General features: G+C 34.5%; 1 protein-coding gene across 1 annotated transcript in view; it reads right to left on the reverse strand.

The window, feature by feature from the left end:
- Positions 1-1,503: 1,503 nt before the first annotated feature.
- The window catches only part of LOC126978080 (protein phosphatase 1 regulatory subunit 12A-like), a 40,699-nt gene continuing 22,872 nt past the window's right edge, over positions 1,504-19,330 (reverse strand). The window contains exons 9-11 of the mRNA XM_050826792.1: positions 6,512-6,643; positions 4,598-5,080; positions 1,504-3,062 (exon numbers count right to left, since the gene is read on the reverse strand). Of these exons, the coding sequence (XP_050682749.1) occupies positions 2,994-3,062; positions 4,598-5,080; positions 6,512-6,643 (684 nt within the window). The 3' untranslated portion in view covers positions 1,504-2,993. The remainder of the gene's footprint in view (positions 3,063-4,597; positions 5,081-6,511; positions 6,644-19,330) is intronic.

Raw genomic sequence — 19,330 nt, forward strand, 5'->3', positions numbered from 1 at the left:
AGCCGTCTCGACTGGTGAACTCTACGCTACGGCCTGCACCAATCCAGATCCAAAACCCGGAAAACTTTCAACTTCGAAACAAAAACGCTTCGAATGTCTCACTGCGTTGACGTGGACGAGTTTAATAACAGGTTCGTGGCAGCTGTTCAAACGGCAGGTTCTAAGTTCTTTAAGGCCAGCCGTTCAAAAAGAACCGGAAAAATCTCAGACTCACACACTAGACCCACAAATTGATGGAAGTAACATGCCAAATGGTCCTTCAGGGACCGAACGATGCATCCCAGTATAGGCAGCTAAATAGACAATATTTTTGTTTTTTTATTCAAAATAGGATGTGACACTTATTGAATCACCAAATCAAAACAAATCTCCAAGTCATTGATTCGCGATATACGCCGCCATAACACGTTAGAAGTGTGAAGAAAGTCCAAAGTATTCGCACGAGATTTGTCTATTGGGCAGAGCCAACTGACTAGGCTATGGACAGTAACACACGGCTGCAAGTGCTCCTGTCACAAACAAGGCTGAAGGCCAAACTAACCCGACACTATACCGAAGATATCCCAGACGTCAACCCTTACGAGATTAGAATGGCCCTAAAACAGCTTAAACACAAACGAGGTGCTGGGTGATGATGGAATTACAGCCGAGCTTCTGAGAGCTGGTACTCCTTTACTGAAGATTCTCCAGAAGCTATTCAATTCCGTCATCCTCGAGGGCAAAACGCCGCACAGAGGTATGGTGGCGCTATTCTTCATAAAGGGCGATAAGCGCCTTTGAAGAACTATGGGCCCACATCACTTCTAAGCCATACATAAGCTGTTTTCTAGGGTTATTACGAATCGTCTCGTAGGTTCGACGACTTACAGCCTCCCGAACAAGCCGGATTCCGAAAAGGCTTTAGTACCATAGTCCACATACATACGCTGCGGTAGGTTATACAGAAGACGGAGGAGTATAACCAGCAACTATGCTGGTGAACTGGGTGATCTGGGCGGTGCTTCAGTCTCTTCAAAGGTGCCACTTTGATTAACGCCACCATGTCAGTTCGTCTCCAGGATCAGTTCTCAAAGCCTATCCGACTGCAGCGGGGAGTCAGACAAGGCGATGTTATATGGCCGAACTGATTAATATCAATGGGCTTTCACTCATTTTATTGATTATGTCCAGAGTATTAATAGTTCAACGGACATAATTGTTTTTACATAAGTCGAAATTAAAAAAATGTTTGACATGATTGCAAAAATATCAAAATTAGGTCATTGTCGTTTAATGACAAGATGAAATTAGATCCAATATACCAGCCGTTTCCGTAATTATTTTGATAATTATATTTTTTTTTTCTTTTTCTCTAGAACCAAAATTAAATCTATTTTACCGTGCATCATCTTCTCAAACATCAAATAATCCACTTTAATTTGATCCTCCATATTTACCCACCAGTATCTTATTAATAATAAAAAACTAAAAAAAATAAAATGAAAAACAAACAATAAAACAATAAAGAAATAATAAAAATTTATTATCATACACAAAATAAAATCGAACATAATACATAAAAAGCCTTAAACTTAAACTTCTATATATATCTAGCGAAATAATATTAACTCAATCTACCTATATCACTTTAATAATACTATGTTTTAAAGACACAAAGGAAACATGGTAATTTTAAAAATAAATGCTTCAAAATCGGTGTTTCTAAATAGCGATGTGTACATTGCAGCTATCTGGTTAATCAATTGAAGAGTCTCACCGTTCATCAAATGCCGGCAAACGTGGGGCTTAATATCGTTTAGCCATTTAATTAAAATGAAATGAATTGGTCATAATATTTGGACAGGTAAGGTTAAGTTAAGGTTGGTTAGATTATATTAGAAACAATACAAAACAACATTAAAACTTATTCTATCCTTAGATCATTTATACATCTAGATATACTAAAATTGAGTTTAGAGTTAGCCTCTATTTTGAGCATTGCACACAACTAACACAAAGTGTCATACAAATCGCGAGTGTAAGACGTAGCTTGTCACGCACACTAAAGTATTAAAACTGGCCTGTTTTTATCGGTTGTCTAGCAGCAAGAGATTCTATCTAGACGTATAAATTATCTAAGATTCTATCTTCGAAATGCTGACGCCATATTGTTTTGATGACTTAGTAGCCATATTGTTTTGATGACTTAGTAGTCATCAAAACAATATGGCGTCAGCATGAAGTGCTAGTGCACTTCAGAGATAATAATTAAAAATAATTGATAAGCCGAGAAGTTTACGTTGAATAGTGTTAATAAATGACCGGCCTAGGCTTTCAATTGAACACCAGCATTTAATGAACGGGCTAGTCTGTCCATGGACTAGCTCATTTAAAATGGCTGCGACATAATAACTCCGAAAAAGTTAGATACTTTGTTAAGAACCGTTCTTAAACCTAACTAGCACCTTAAGAATAACAATAAGCACCAAATAAGGAATACGGTATTTTACATATCAAAGAAATAAATTATATATTCAGTCAAATCAAGACATCAGTAGCATTTGAAAATTATAGGTATTCAAATAATTAATATTTCATTGAAATAGGCAACATAAACTTAATTTAGAAGTAATAATTTTAATTTGTCACTATTCATAACGAATAATACAACTGGCCAAAAAAAATAAAATTATTGAAAGACATCATGCAAAATGACATTGACATAATATCCACTAGTATAATTTTTATACAATTTGTAGGTAGATTCTAGTTTAATGGACTCTGGCCATAAGACGTTTATTATATTAATATGTATTTCATCATATTTTTGTCATACACCCATATATAATAACTATTTACTTCATGGCGCATATAGACAGAAAGAATATTATATCCTCTTCAAAATTAAAATAAGATATAAAGGTTCGTCATAAATAATAAATCCATTATGTTGAATAATAACATATCTTTCTACAACGAAAAAATTTCATAAAATACTTAAAACGTTTGTCCTATCATGAATTAGTCACATCATCCTGTGATTTTTTCCTAATTCTTATCTCTTCTACAACCTCCATAATAAGCTGAAATATCGAAAACATATTATTTATTTGCAAAATAAAACATACAGCATGCGCGTGCCTTAAAACTAATTTTGTGACGTGTTTAAATTATATATATTACGTTTTGAGAGTTGTTCCTGAAGACATAACCTAGATGACAACAGGCCATGGGCTAAGTCTTTGTACGTGAGGTATTAAACAGCTGTTGTAAGGCAGCCAAGAACACCTATTTGACGTGTAAAAAAAACAAAATACTAACGGAAATAAGTTTGTTTATATTTTATTTGTTGCTACTTAGAACCTTTTTAACTCGAAATTTTTAAGTGTTCCCAGGGAGCGCTCTGCGAATATCGTATAGAAGAATTCGCAACCAGAAGCTTGTATATTATATTAAAATTAAGGCAACACTTACGATAATAATAAAAAAAAGCATTCGTATAGTATATAGTGTCAATAATAATCTTCTAAAGTCTATTTAGTTCTTGAACACTTAAATATATGTACACGTGATATTTAGACATTGTTAGTATATTTAACTGATACTAACTAACATTCTTCTTGTTATATCAAATCATAGACTTACAATAGACTAGCGAATAGACAAACAACAAAGAGTGCGATAGAGAGAGTCTTATCTCTAACGGAGATACAACAAGATAGAAAAGGTAAGCGAATCTATTGTTACTGTAACCGACTTGCATTGACAAGTCGTAAAGATTCAAACACGCCTGTCATTAGTTCCTCAGTATTTTTAATACTAAGACGTCAGTTCGTGTATACGCTAGTATATTCTAAATCTAAGTATGGGATAGAAGTCGCGTGATAGAAGCGTCGATATGAATTCGTAGACGTATAAAGGCTTGGCCAATTTTGAAACAACTGCTAAACATGCATTTAAATTTATTATAGAAGTATGTAATAGTAAGTAAAGGAAACTAAGCAATAACATTATTTTATAAAAAAAAAATGATTGTACGAAGGTTTTAGTGACCAGAAATCATACAATTAAGAACTTAAACTAAAATACTTAGTGGTTTGACTGATTCTAACAGTAAGGTATATGCCCCGGCACATATCTTTATAGTGTCATTGAATACAGGTCTCATTGGCGGAGGCTACATGTGCATATCGTATTTGGCGTACTTTTATTGTACGCAATTGTACACTATCTGGTTTTATAATAGTATCAGTTGATTTGATTTTCATTTGTGTGATCACTAGATTAAGCTTAACACAGGTATAATTCTGTGCCCTTTACATTTAACTAATCACTCTTCAATCCCACTTACTTTATTTTGTGAAACTCGCTTTGGACGTAGCAAGTCATAATTATATGTAATAATTCTCCAAAAGCTGTCATTGACTAACCTACGGCATTGTAAATACGTAAGAATAATTGTATTTTATAGGTGCTACGAGCAAGACTATAAAAACAATGTGACATCATTATATTATAGTGCATAATCTAGTGCATCCGTAGTGACGTAATAGAGTGCTACAAATTTACAACTACCCACATAACACTACAATCCAACATCAATTCAATCAGGACTAACCTGACTTAACGGCCTTATCCTCTCATGAATACTGTTTTCTGCCTGTTTTGCCGATGGTGGTGGATGGTCGGGAGTGGGCGGTTGCTCGTAGTGCGAGGGAGACAAAGGAACTTCAATCCTCGGTCCATCATAATAACGCTCACAATCGCTTGGACTAATCATTGATTGGTCGTCTAAGAGACTCTCTAAGGAAGACTTTTCTCGATTCGAATACTTTCTAACCCTTTCTATAGTCCTGTCAGAATCTTGAGGAGCAGGGTTGTTTCTTCTGAGTTTTCTTCGAGGATTTTGCTCCTTGATGACGACGTTCTCATACATAGCAGTTATGGCCACTGGTTGTGAGCGATTCTTTAGGCTTGGCCGAGGATTTGGCACTGGTATTGCTCTGGGCGAGGTGTGGTTGTCTTCGCACTCGGAGTAGGAAAGCTTACCATCAACGTATTGATCGATTGAACGACCGTGTTTGAGGAAATGTTTCGAACTCTGTAACAATAAGAAAATATGTTTCTTTAAAAGAACTTCACGCCTTAAAGGGTTAGATTAACCTCACGAACAATTGTCTAATTTAGTCTATTTGTAGCTTCAAATGAAGCTAATCCTTATAAGTTTAGATTTAACTAACTAAATACTAAATATTTTACTGTACTTGAAACTTGAAAGGTAGCAATGCACTTCAAATCCCAAAGGGTTACATTTACCTTACTAACAACATTATACTGTACTTGACATCTCAAAGATATACTAAGCCCAATAGGTTTGTTATACTTTACTAACTAATTAACTGTATTTGACACCTCAAAGAAAACGACCCCACTTTGTTAAGTTTTTTCTTACTAATCCGAAAAGGTATAGATTTGCCTTTCTAACTAGTAACTACCTCAAGGGTAACCTAACCGCAATAGGTTTACATTTACGTTACTAACTACAAACTTATCTATTATACCAGACACTAAAATTAACAAATTTACTACACTTGACACCTCACAGGATACTAGCCAGAAATGATTTGGATTTACCTAACTACTCACTAATTAACTATATTTGAAACCTCACAGATAAACTAAACCAGGGAGGCTCCTTTGCACAGGATGTCGGCTAGATTATGAGTACCACAACGGCGGCTTTTTCGTGAAGTAGTAATGTGTAAGCACATATCCTATGTCTCAAGGTCACGAGCACAATTATAGTGCCGCGGCTGCATTGCGTTATCGACAGGGCGTATCAATTACCATCAGCTGAACGTCCTGCTCGTCCCGTCCCCTTATTGTCATAAAATACTAATCTGGAAAAGTTTGAACCTAGTAACTACCAACTAATTTCTACACTGCAGTGGAGTTTGAGTGTAAGAAAAAATCCTTATCTTTAAACTAGAAGTTTGGTGAAGGTAACGATTACTATCACATCATGCTAATAATTTTACACCAACAAATAAATATAAAATAAATGTTACTACATATTATATTACTAAAAGCACGAAGGACATATTAAGGCTGGGTTGCACCAACTAACTATAGCAATAACAAACATGTTATAGTACAGGTTAAGCAAAAAAACGTATGCACCATTTGACAATTTTTTGATGACGTCATAACTTCAACTGTTAACCGTAACCGTCCAATCTTCGCCTGTAAAAGCTATTGTTAATGTTAAATAGCTAAATAGCGAACTGTCCAAAGTTTCAATTAATTATTCGGTTTTGACTTGATATTTCACTTTTTAACTTTAACTGTTACTGTTAACGTTAAATTTTACTTAAACCTTAACTATAACAGCTTATATATGAAGCAACCCAGCCTTAGTGCTAAATAAGAAGGCCTACGTCAATTTAAAAACAAAACACATCGAGCATAAAAAGTACAACTAAGTCGGAACCAGGCGCGGAAGTAACTCCTTCATCATCAGCTACAAACTTACCTGTATATCGTCCAGGTCGTCTTGGCTTCTAGCGTGAGACCTGAGCTCATAGCTGTACCCGGATGATGGAGAGTTAGCATGGGTTGGGGACACAGACAGATTCCTCCTGGGAGGCTTCTTGGGAGGGGTGGGCTGTTGAAACAAAGCGCACTTAGCTGTTGTGACTGGTTTGGTCGGTGAGGGTTTCACATCAAATGGGAGACGTTAAAATTTATTTCTAGAATCTAGATGAAAGAACAATGGTGTAATAATTAAAATATTCAATAATTACTGTTGAGGTTTGGTTTAGGTTTCTTTAATTTAATCTGTATGAATTAAGAAGCTAAATCATGTAAAAGGAAGAATTTTAGTGTACTTCTTTTTATCCTCCACGATAGTTGGTTGGATTTTTTGCAACTGATAAGTTTTCTTTAAATAATGCATTCAGTTTTTTTTAAATACCTAAACATTTCACTAATTTGTTTTAAATTATACAAAATTAAATCCCAAATTTATTTATTACTGACTGTCATCAAATTATAATTAATTAATGATTTATGAAATTATTTTCTGTGTTTTTTTGTGAAATTTGTTCGCGAGTTAGCCCTTGTTCTTTTCGTAATGCTACTTAAATAATGAAATTAAAGAGAATTTCTACAAGACAATATGAAAATATGTATATTGTAAAAGATGCTTATATAGATAAGATGACAGATAATAAAAATGAGCTCCGTGAACAATAATATGTAATACACCATAAAGATTATGTAAGAGAGAATGAAATAATGTTTAGATTGCTTAGTATTGGCCAAGGAGCGTCTGTATTAGATGTCTTAGGGAAGCTAACAAGGATACGTTAAGTTTATTAGGAAAGCGACTTTATTAGTTTTTCTAGTATTGCCATTTTCTATTATTGTAGAAGATGGGGTATTGCTCCCAAGCTGTGACTTTATTGATAGTATCAGAAATGAAAAATGTATAACACTTTGCTCTTTTCAATACCAAAGTGAAATAAAATACCAATATTAGCAACGATGTTAAATTATTATTACGGGTAGTGGCAGTCTCACACGCTGCCCATCCCCGCAACACCACCCGCTCCCCGCTCACATCTTATTACCCCGCCCCCGCCACCGTCTGTCACTCAGTGGAACGGTCGCGCACGAAGTTGTCGGACTATAGTGACGACCCGCTTATCTCTTGCGCGTCTCCTGCCCGTGTATGCAAGCACGGTTAACTATATACAATGGTAATTAAAACCTACCACGGTATTACTTTTCAAATTTCATAGTTCTACATTAATGACAAAAAGTACCCTATAAAATATTTTGATTCCCTTAAGGGTGTCGAAGTATATATCGTTATTTGCGGCAAAAATAGCCGTATCTGTTTTTTATAAAGTTTTATAATTTTTATTATTTCAAGAGCCTGTAGACCTGAGTATATCTTGATACCTCCACGCGTTCCCGAGATAAAGGGTCTTGACAGGAAGACAGACGAATGGAATAACAACAAAGTTATCCTATAAGGGTTCCGTTATTTGCTTTAGAGATACGTATCTCTACAAAACAAAATTATTTAAATACAAAAACGGCATTTACTTCCAACTTCTTTCCTTCGTCTTTATATATAAACGTATTTATATAATAATTGCTTACGTTATCGATATTATTCTATGGAAATTCTTTTGGTGAAACTGTTAGTTTATTTCATTAGTATGAAATATGAAAACAGCATCAACTGATTGCACTTTTCTGAATACTAGATATATTTAATACGATTATTAAGACCTAAGAAAATTTTATTACTATCTACAAAACCACCAATTTCATTACTTTATTAACTTCATAAAGAAACTCATCCAGAGCTAATAGGGGTAATTTACGGTAATATCCAACTGTGCTGGCAAACGGCCGCTATATAATGTCGTCGGTAAGGATAAGTGCTTGCAATTGAGTAATTGCGAACGATCACAGAGACTGCGGTACAATGGCCATGTACCAGGCGATCATATACTGTGGATTCTATGAAAAGATAATTGGAATTATTAAAATACCTCGGTTGTTTAATATGGTATTAATGAGTTATATCAGTGCATGGCGGTTTTACACTATCTGGAAATATTTAAGTCCTATACCCATTTACCACTATTTATATAATTTGGAGCAGAACGACAAACAAGCCAGACAGTGGCATCTGATAGTAAGTCTACAGTACTCCCACATTTCACAAATGTGACCAGCTGTGACAAGGGAGAATAGTGTGACGTAATTTATGGATGGCCCCTTATAGTTTTTGAGGAGTATCTTCATAAGAATCAGACCTCTATTTCTAAAGGATTACGAAATACTCTGGAACACATTAAATTTCTAAATCTGCCGAACACATTAAATTTCCGAAAATCGAATATCTTACACTCACAAAAGCAATGGTAAATTCAAATCCAATAATCAATCTCGCAATAATAGTTTACAAACGCACCACGTTAAATCCTACAAACAATTTGTATCATGTAACGTGGCCGTGCCAATCGGAACGAGAAATTCAATCTAAGCTAGTAGATGAGATCCAAATGGGAACCGAGGGACAATGAATGGACAATGTCCTATAAAGGCCTGTAATGATTTAGTACAATGCGTTAATACAAATTTGTTGGTCGGCTTTTATAATAATTCATATTCGGTGGACTGGAAAACTTGAATGTTTGTTATGTAGAGAGACGAAATATACCACTGACATGTAGGTGAAACCGACTTGCAAGTTATCCATGAATGTAGAAATCATTAATCGAAAAGTATAGTATAACATCTATATAAGTCTTTATCTTTTTTTGTAAACATATTTACATTAAATGCTTTAAACATTAAATATTTTATGTTTAAGACACCTGTCTTAACATAAAGCAAAAAAAAAAATCAACAACCATTTGAAGTTTCCTTTCATGTGAAAAAGAATTTTGCAAATCGGTTTAGACTTTTCGTAATTTGGGAGCCTACTTAAAAAGATAAAAATTATTCCGACGAATTGTGAACGTCATAACGAAGACTCCTTTTTTGAAGTCAGTTAAAAAGCGATTCTTTTTTATTGCGCAATATTGTATTTTTAAGTGTTTTTTATTATATATATTTTGAAACTATGTACCTAGATCTTTTTTTAATTGTAGGGGAAACAAATGAGCATACAGGTTATTTGATACTAAGTGATCAGCTTTGCCGACATTCTCTTACGACACCAGTAAAGTCACTAGATCGTTGCCAGCTTTTGAAGGTGTACCGGTCTTTGTTTTAGTTATTTCCCCTCGTAACAAGCCTTGGGTATGTTAGGCCATATAATATTCAAATTGAAATTCAAAAAAAAACTTTATTCACTGTAATACTTTATAAATTATTTAGTGCAAATGATGATGAAGTACAAAAGTGACAATAGCATTAAAATGAGTGTAACAATATTCATTAACAATACATTTTGAAACATAAGTCCCCATAACGTAAATCTTTATCATTTAAATAATCTTTCATATTAGGCCTTAGATGTTAATAATATTTTTTAAGATACATTTTTTTTTAATTTATAGTATAATATCGCGTGCTGCCGCCGCTGGCCCGTGCTATTAAAACTAAAAGGGCTATTGATGCTGTTAAAGCAAAAATTCTATAGGGGAACAAAAAAATTATTGCGAGAAATGAGCACTCCCGCTAGGACTCTTTCACTTATTATCAAAAAAGACCTGAAGTTTGGTACTTAACGTCGACATAATATATAGGACAAAGGACATAATATAGGACATAGCCGAAATGAATTCCAACAGTTAAAAGAGAGTGGCTTGACCAAAAAGCTTGGTCTAACAAAACTAAGAAACTTTACGCTCATAGCTCCAAAAAAGCTCATAAGATTTTGGAATATGCAACAATGCAGTTCTGGTGAAAAAGGGCTGCAGACTAGATCGTGTGTCTCTTAGCAATACGTTTCTTTACCTATCCAGCAAGACTGCACCCGGTCAGAAGGCACTAATTACCCAAGCTTAGCTGGAAGACAACGTTCCAGTTAAGCTTGGGTATGGAAATAGCTTTTAATGACGATCCGACATCCAGCCGCTTAAAAAAACCTCTACAACAAACAGTGGCTAAATTTCCTACGGAAAAAGTGCGTCATTCCCTAGATTCGTGGCCTGACAGATTAAAGGCTTGCATTAGAGATAATGTCATTTCGAATAGAGTTCTAGTTTATTTATTGCTGAAACTTCAATAAATAAATATAAGTTTTGTTAAGGTTCATAATCATTATTATCATTATAATATCAGCCGGAAGACGTCCACTGCTGGACATAGACCTCCCTGAAGGATCTTCACGATGGTTGGCCCTGCGTTACCTTATTCCGGCGATCTTGACCAGATGAGGGGTCCATCTCGTGGGGGACCTACCAGCACTGTAACTTTACTTCCCAAATGGCCACCTGTTCGTCTAACTATGAGTGCTGCCCACTGCCACTTAAGTTTCGCAATCACTTGTGCTATGTCAGTGACTTTGGTTATCCTACGGATGTCATTTCTGAACGTCAATGAGCTTTCTCATCAGACCCCTAATTAGCGACCATTTATGCTATTATTGTAAGATAACATTACATTATAAAAAACATATTTTATAACTTTTGACTTTCTGAACTTCTCAGAAACTGTTAATACAGGTGAGTACATACATTAATATGAAGAACTATAAAGAACATTCAATATAAATACATGAAGATTGAAGCACGCTTCTTGGAATCAACACAATCGCGCTTAAAGAACATCAAAGACGTTTCAAATCACATGCGTACACACCGTCACGCATAAGATGAGCACATTAATACGGCGCCATAATCAGGTATAGATTAGGGTGCTCGACCACCATACGAAGCTATACACGAGGAAAATTTCTAGCAGCATACACTGTGACGATTTCATATATTACCACGTCTGGCTAAACTACCTTGCTATAAAAGTTTAAAAATTTAGATTTTTATTTAATGAAGTAGACATAATATAGTAAACATTACGGTTACTGTAAGTACGTCGTCTTGCAAACAGAATGTGGTAAATAAGAAAAACCAGGAAAAAAAATTGGAAAAATTCGGAAGAGGCCTATATCATTTCAGGCATAACAGAACAGAGGTTGAAATAAGTTAGACTAGCTGCAGGTAAATCTTTGAGCATAGCGTTTTAAAAACCAATGTTATGTACTTAATCGCTTTTTTTGTAGAGACACGCATATATACAGATAAACTACAAATAAAGCTTTATTTACATGCAAAATTCGATCCAAATCATTAGAGTTGTACCCGATAAATGTTATAAATTTAATAGTATACGATGAAGTAGAGCTTTGCTACTAAGCTAACTTGGATAGTTTTCAGGAAAAGGTTACAATATTGTAAGGCTACACAGTGCATAAAATTATAACTACGAAGCTATATAATATTATATCTTTCTCGCAAAAATTCATTGAATTTTCTTTTGATGTGTTTTTTGAAATTTTGCTTAGACCATTATCAACTTCTATTCAACTAGCAAACGAACGCAATTGAAATAATTTTTCATCACCTTTCTCTTCAACTTTTACAGAAACAGATTTAAATCAGATATAACGAGATTTAATATTTTACGACTTTCAAATTACACAAATTCAAATATTTTTATTCATAATAAGATATTAAAAGTCAAAAACTACCACCCATTCGAAAAAGTATGACGAAGAAACTCAACGCAAACTTAATGCAATCACCAACAATAGTGCGCTTGGAGTACCAACAGAAATACTTGCTCTGGTGACCCATATATCAACAATATAAACTGATTCTCAATGCATCACAGGCCAGACGCCTGATGAAACCGTACCAGATGGCTACATGACGTCAGCATCGCTGTTCTTGTCAGTAAATAATACCGCTGGAAACACACCGCATGCGATATGCATTATCCTAAACAGAGACTCTAGCCAAACGCTACGATTCGTATAAAACATTACTGTGTTTCGGTCTGAAGGGTGCCGTAGCTAGAGAATTTACTGGGCAAATGAGACTTATCATCTATCGTCTCAAGGTGACGAGAGCAACTGTAGTGCTGCTCAGAATTTTTGGGTTTTTCAATAATCCTGAGCGGCACTGTATTGAAATGGGCATGGTGTATCAATAACCATAAGCCTCTCGTCAGACGAGACGTCTCGTCCCTAATTATCGTAAAAAAAACAAGCTTTATTAGCAAAAATCACGGAATAGAAGGAGAAAACAAGGAAAGTAAATGATAAGCATATTTCAATCCCAATTTCTTTTTACGCGATTCTTCATAATTTTCCTCATTAAAGTAATACAACTTTTTCATATTGATAAATCTAAAATACTAATAAATGGAGAGCTGATTTTTTCCTTCGGTTATACTGCGAAAACTACTGAACCGATCGGAATAATACTTATACTACAAGATTCAACGTGTTTCGGAGAGGGTTTTGGTTCATTTTTTTGGTTTGAAACCTATATTTTTTTTTAATTCAAATATTTTTATTCAAAATCACTTATTGAACATCAAAAACTACCACACATTCGCAATAGACTGCCTCAGACCTGAGAAGAACGGGCGCAAGAAACTCAGCGGGTTTTTTTTATATAAAAATTTGGATTACAATGTTATAACGTACAATAAACATTTATAATTAAAGAGCCTGAGGGTGTTTGCTTCATTCTCAGTCTGTATTATCATTAATAATTTTGACATAGAAATACCTATATATTCGCAATACAAATAATTCCGTCGATCAATGAGTAGGCGCGGGGTACTTAATATATAAGACAAAACAACGTTTGCTGGGTCTGGACTTGTGATAAAATACAAAGAGGTTACTGAGTATAATAAATTTACCCTAACTCGAAAAAAACATCGCATATGATAAAGCAGGAAATAAAAGCGCAAAAAATGAAATTACTTTTAACATTTTATGTTTTTGGAAAATATGGAAAAAAGTGCTCAATTTGATCACGGATTGTCAAAATTTATTTACAACTTAAAATTTGTATGAAATTATATTTACAGAAGTGAGAGGAATCACTTTGAAATATAAATCTCGAACAAAATTTAGTTAAATAAAATACTTTTTACAGAGTTATAACGCGTGTAATTGTAGCTGTTTCTATACATTCGGTTTTCGCGTAAAAAAAATATTTTTATTATTTTTTAATTAGTCGCACGATTTCAGGCGCCTGAAATGGATATATAATTAATATAATGATATAATTTAATTCTTTAAACATTTCATTTAAATATAGAGTGACACTCGCTTTAATCAATGAAAATACTTTCGGACGGAATTTGTTTCATTCCGACCACATTTGAAAATTCAACATAGCAGGACAGAACAATGCAAAACAAAATTAACCATTTTGTAAACCTCAGAAAGCATTTTTTTATGAATATAAGGGACGAGACGAGCAGGACGCTCAGCTGATGGTAATTGATACGCCCTGCCCATTACAATGCAGTACCACTCAGGATTCATGAAAACCCCAAAAACTTGGAGCGGCAATACAACTGCGCTCGTCACCTTGTGACATAAGATGTTAAGTCTCATTTGCCTAGTAATTGCACTAGCTACGGCGCCCTTCAGACCGTAACACAGTAATGCTTATTCATTACTGCTTCACGGCAGCCGTTGTGGTACCCACAATCTAGTCGGCATCCTGCGCATAGGTGCCTTTCACTGGTAAATTGAGTAAATTAAAAATCCCACAGCTTACCTGCATTAAAAAAAAACATCAAAAAATACATAATGATATTAAAATCAACTCGATCATAAGTACTCAATACAATTTCAACTTACACTGATATACGTAAAGCTTCGACTGGCAAGCGGCCAAAAGTTAGTTCATGAAATCCTATTTTCGTGCTGCGAACATTTCGACAGTTCAACTAGTTATAAAACAAATTGTTTATGGAAGAACAATATTACGAAATTTGAACAGCACACTGTTGTGAAGTCAAACGAAGTCTAATATGAACTAAAAAGTTCTTTTTTTTTTCATTTCAGCAACCTTTCAAGATTAGAAAATAATATTTCCGGAAAGTTCATCAATTTCATTGTAAGCCTCCGACGAATACCAATTTAGCTAAATAGAGATGATGACTAATTTTATGAAAGATTTTGGAAATATCGGCAATATGACAAAAAATATCCAGATAAAGTTTATGTTAAAAAAAGTATGTGTGTAATTCTATGTACCTACGCACACAAAAAGTTATTTTTCTTCGGCGTAACAAAACAAAAATCAAAAAAAAAAATATTCCTTGTGGTATTTTAGGATTGTTAAAGAAATATTGTAATAAAGCACATTCAATAAAAATATTATAATACCGAATAATTCAGTTAAATAACGTGTAATTATATGTCATAAAATTATTTTTATATATGTTTATAGGAGAGTAATTTTTTATTTTTATTTTAAAACTTGTACATAAATTAAAATTTATTTAAATCTCGTCCATTGTTTGTGATTCAGATATGAGTTACAAGAGGTTTAATCTTATACTAAGAGAGCTTACGCACTACAGCCGATCCGAATCCGATTCGTATCCGTGAAAACACGGTCCGAGGTAGTCGTAGAACTATTTCTATTGTAGTTTACGCACTAGATCCGGCTTCCGTCATCCGATTTCTTTCCGTCAACCGTTACAAATAGTTCTATGACTACACCGGACCGTTTCTCACGGGTACGGATCGGAATCGGATCAGACGTAGTGCGAAAGCACTCTTAATGCATGGGAGTGTTTATATCCTGTAGAATGTAGACAGTAACAGCACGGAATAGGGTTATCGTGTCCTTGACGCGCTGTCACATGTATGGGAAATACGATGGCATGGTTTAAGAGATGCAGTGAAAATATCAGAAGTATGCTTGCTATGTATCTCATAGATACATTTTGTTATATTTACGATAGCCGTTTACTATCATGGAGCCACATGATCTTTATAATTGATAGTAAGCGATCGCCGACACACTTTTTATTTTAATTAATGCATTAAAATTTTAAAACCAAATAGACACAACGATTCAACCATCTATATCGCTACTTTTATAATTCAAGATTACAGCATTTTCCCAACTTAAAGTCGTACACGCATCTCTTGACCCCTGTTGTTGCGGATGTCCATGAATCGTTGCCACACCACATCCCATTACGACAGCCACATGCCCCTGCTAAAAACTAGCTGACCCGACAGACGTTGTTCTGTATATAATAAATGTTTTACAATGAATTTATCAATAATATATCATAACATCAAAAATTACTTCGTAAATTATGCACCTGCTGTCGTAATGAAATTGTTTCACAGCAGAACTGTCAAACCGTGCGTCAATAAATTCTCTCATAGAAATTATGTATGGACACATCAAAGGAAAAACAAATTTGTCGTTTTTATTTAATTTAGCAGCATTTTCCTATTTATTCACCTTTTAAACCTTCTCTGGATTTCCACAAATAATTCAAGACCAAAATTAGCCAAATCCGTCCAGCCGTTCTCGAGTTTTAGCGAGACTAACGAACAGCAATTCATTTTTATATATATAGATATGTCATGCATTTGCCCTACCAGTAGAATGAAAATAATTGCATACATATAATTTTGAACGGTCATTTGTTATTTAGCGTTTGTATATTATTCTACTTTGAATTAAATAGCGGTCGGTAATACAAAGTAGATACGACAACTTACATCACATCACAGCTAACATTTCCCTTTTGATAATTATAAAAAAAAAAACTACGTTTTGAAAAAACGGTAGTATTTTATTAATATTAACGGTATCAGGTTTGTATAAGCGGTGTATTAAATTAAATCATTATTAAGTTATTTTATACTTTTCAGTTTTTGAAGTCAGATTTTTTTAGTGTATGCAATAGGTTATTCTGTAAATTACAGTAGGATTTTCTAGATAACATCAGGTAAACCATATGTTTTCTTGGCTTTTTATTGTCATCATATATTAAAAAATTTTTTTTAAGTAACTATGGGCAGGCATACGAAAGGTACCCCGCGCCTTAAACAATATAGTAAGAAACGGGAACGGAAAAAATTAATCGACTCCGAAAAAATGCTGTTTGATTCTCTATTTCACGTTCTTGTGAGACACTGAAATATTGCGAAGAACGTTTGTTACTTTTGAACAACAGAGCCTAAGATCCACTTATCGGGACACGGGTCAATACTTAATAATAATTAATAATCAACCCTAATGAAAACTTCTAAAAAAGCCGTACACAAATTATAATTATATAATACACGTAAACAAAAATATTCATAAATGAAAAGTACTGGGCCAAACTATGTTATATTTTTATGGGACCAAATGGCAAACATTCCGATAGATTTATAATATACGCGTATATACAAACAAAGCGGGCGAAAGAATAGAACATTTGAAACGGAGATACAGTAAGATAAAAATGGTAAACGAATCTATTATTACTGTAACTGATTTATAATAACAAGTCGTAAACAGTGAGGCACGCTTGGAGTTAGCTCCTGAGTATTTTGAATATTATTGGACTAGCTAACCCACACATTGACAAACCAAAATAATTGGTCACACATTATCGAGCTATCAAATCGGTTATGGTATGGTATGGTATAGGGGCTCCATCGGTATATCAAATCGGTTATACTGCAGTATATTCTAGGTCTATGGCTGTTACTGATACAGATATATGAACAATCAAAAGCCGACAGCGCTCATGTTAATTCCTTTGGTGTTTGAAGAGATACTCTTGTTATTCCTCTCTTAGATAATATATACGTCTAGATGGTCTCTTGCTGTTAGACAACCGATAAAAACAAGCCATGAATATTAGTTTAGTGTGCGTGACAAGCTACGTCTTACATTCGCGATTTGTATGACACTTTGTGTTAGTGTGAGTGAGTTTCTTAAAATAGAGGTTAGTTCTAAACTTAATTTTTTTTCGACGTTTTCATAGCTGTCATAGTCTAACTAGACGTATAAATAATCTAAGTTTCCTCTTTAATCGTTTTTAAAAATAAAACTGTGACGATTAAAAATTAAATGTCGGTACAACCGGAGGAATATTTAAATCATGCTTTGAACGAACGGGTTTAGAATGCGAAGATACAGCAAGCGAGAATAATAAACAACTTACATTAACACTACTATCCAATCATAAACGGAATACACACACCAACACGATCACACATAACCACACACAATAACACACAAACTATGTCAAATGGTATCCGCGACGAAATGCGTACGTTATGGACGCATGGAGCGCTCGCAAAGTGCGGACAGACTGATTTCTTAACGCGGCCGTGTTGAGGCGTAAATATTGGCGTGTGAACATTTTAAGAAGCGACGAAGCGAGTGATTAGGGACGAATTTAAAATGACTACAAGTAATGTTAAATATAGTAGGCAGTTAATGGTTACAGCGCCTTGAGAGCAATATTCTTTGGAAGATTGGGCTAAGCGTCAACCTCCGGATGAAATTGGACAAGACAAGATTATGTTCAATGAACATGTTAATGCACAACTGGTAGCTGATCACGGAGTTGCGCATGAGGCTATCACACATGGGCAGATGCTTCAATTAGGCAAGAGCAACTTGGAATAAGGAGTCAAATATTGAATTCAAAATAGGATTTAAAATCACTTATTGGACGTCAAAAACTAACATTCATTCAAAATAGTGTGCCTCAGACCTGAGAAGAACGGTCGCAAAAAACTGAGCGAGCTTTTTTTTATAAAAATATGAATTACAATCTAATATTTTACAATAAAAATTTATAATTAAAGGTCAGCAGAAGAATACAGCTGGGCTTTTAGGAAACTGTCAATTCTTCTTGTTGCATGCCAAATAACTGAAGAATGCGTCGTCTACTCTAAAGAGGTCTACGATGAAGACTCTAAAATCTTCGATCGTACGTTGTACTCATTATAACATTTGGAGCTGAGTCGTCGACACTCACGGGACGGCTCCACATATTTTGTGTTTCTCAGCAAAAATATGACAATATGAAACATGCGGATCATTGGAAATTAAGTGATCACCGCCGCTCCCTACCCTATTTTCAACACCAGAGGAATAATTACACGAGCGTTTATTGTAGTTTGTTGTTATGCAGATATAGGTGTCGTATCAATATTAGAATCTTGTCGAATGCAATTAGTTCAAACCATTTTTAAGACGTTACCCGGTTACTGAAAGTTTTAGCCAATATGCTAAGCATTATTTTTGCTACTATTGGCGGTAATAACTTTGAGGCAGCAAGACAATAAGCCTATAACTGCCAACTTATGCCTTAACCTGTCACCATAGACAGTGAGTTGATTCGATAGTCTGGTGGCGCCCCAAATACAAATAATTTATCGTCTATTCGTCGCACATATCCAATCGAATGATTGACCGAAGTAAAAATAACACAGTTTTTATATTATTTTCACGCATCGGTCACATGTCAAAACGACTGCCGCCATTGCTAAGCTTAAATGCAAAATTTTTTGGTAGTACTAACTCCAAGTATCCTTTTTCAAGAGGGTGTGATAATACGTGAATAATAATTAGACTCTCTCCAGATAGATGCGGACTCTGGAGTACTAATTGAGATTAGTGTGGAATATAAACGCGTGAATATATTCAAACATTACGCATGTCTATACTAATTAATTCATTGAGACATGACGTCCGTTTAAGATGCACATGACACCATGTGTGGGGACATTAGACGCTCTAATACTTTCAAATGACGTAATAATGATAGTCTATTTATTTTTTGAGTAGCAGATGATCCATTTGCAGTTTAAAGT

Source organism: Leptidea sinapis, chromosome 47 (assembly GCF_905404315.1).
Source record: "Leptidea sinapis chromosome 47, ilLepSina1.1, whole genome shotgun sequence".
NCBI lineage: Eukaryota > Metazoa > Arthropoda > Insecta > Lepidoptera > Pieridae > Leptidea > Leptidea sinapis.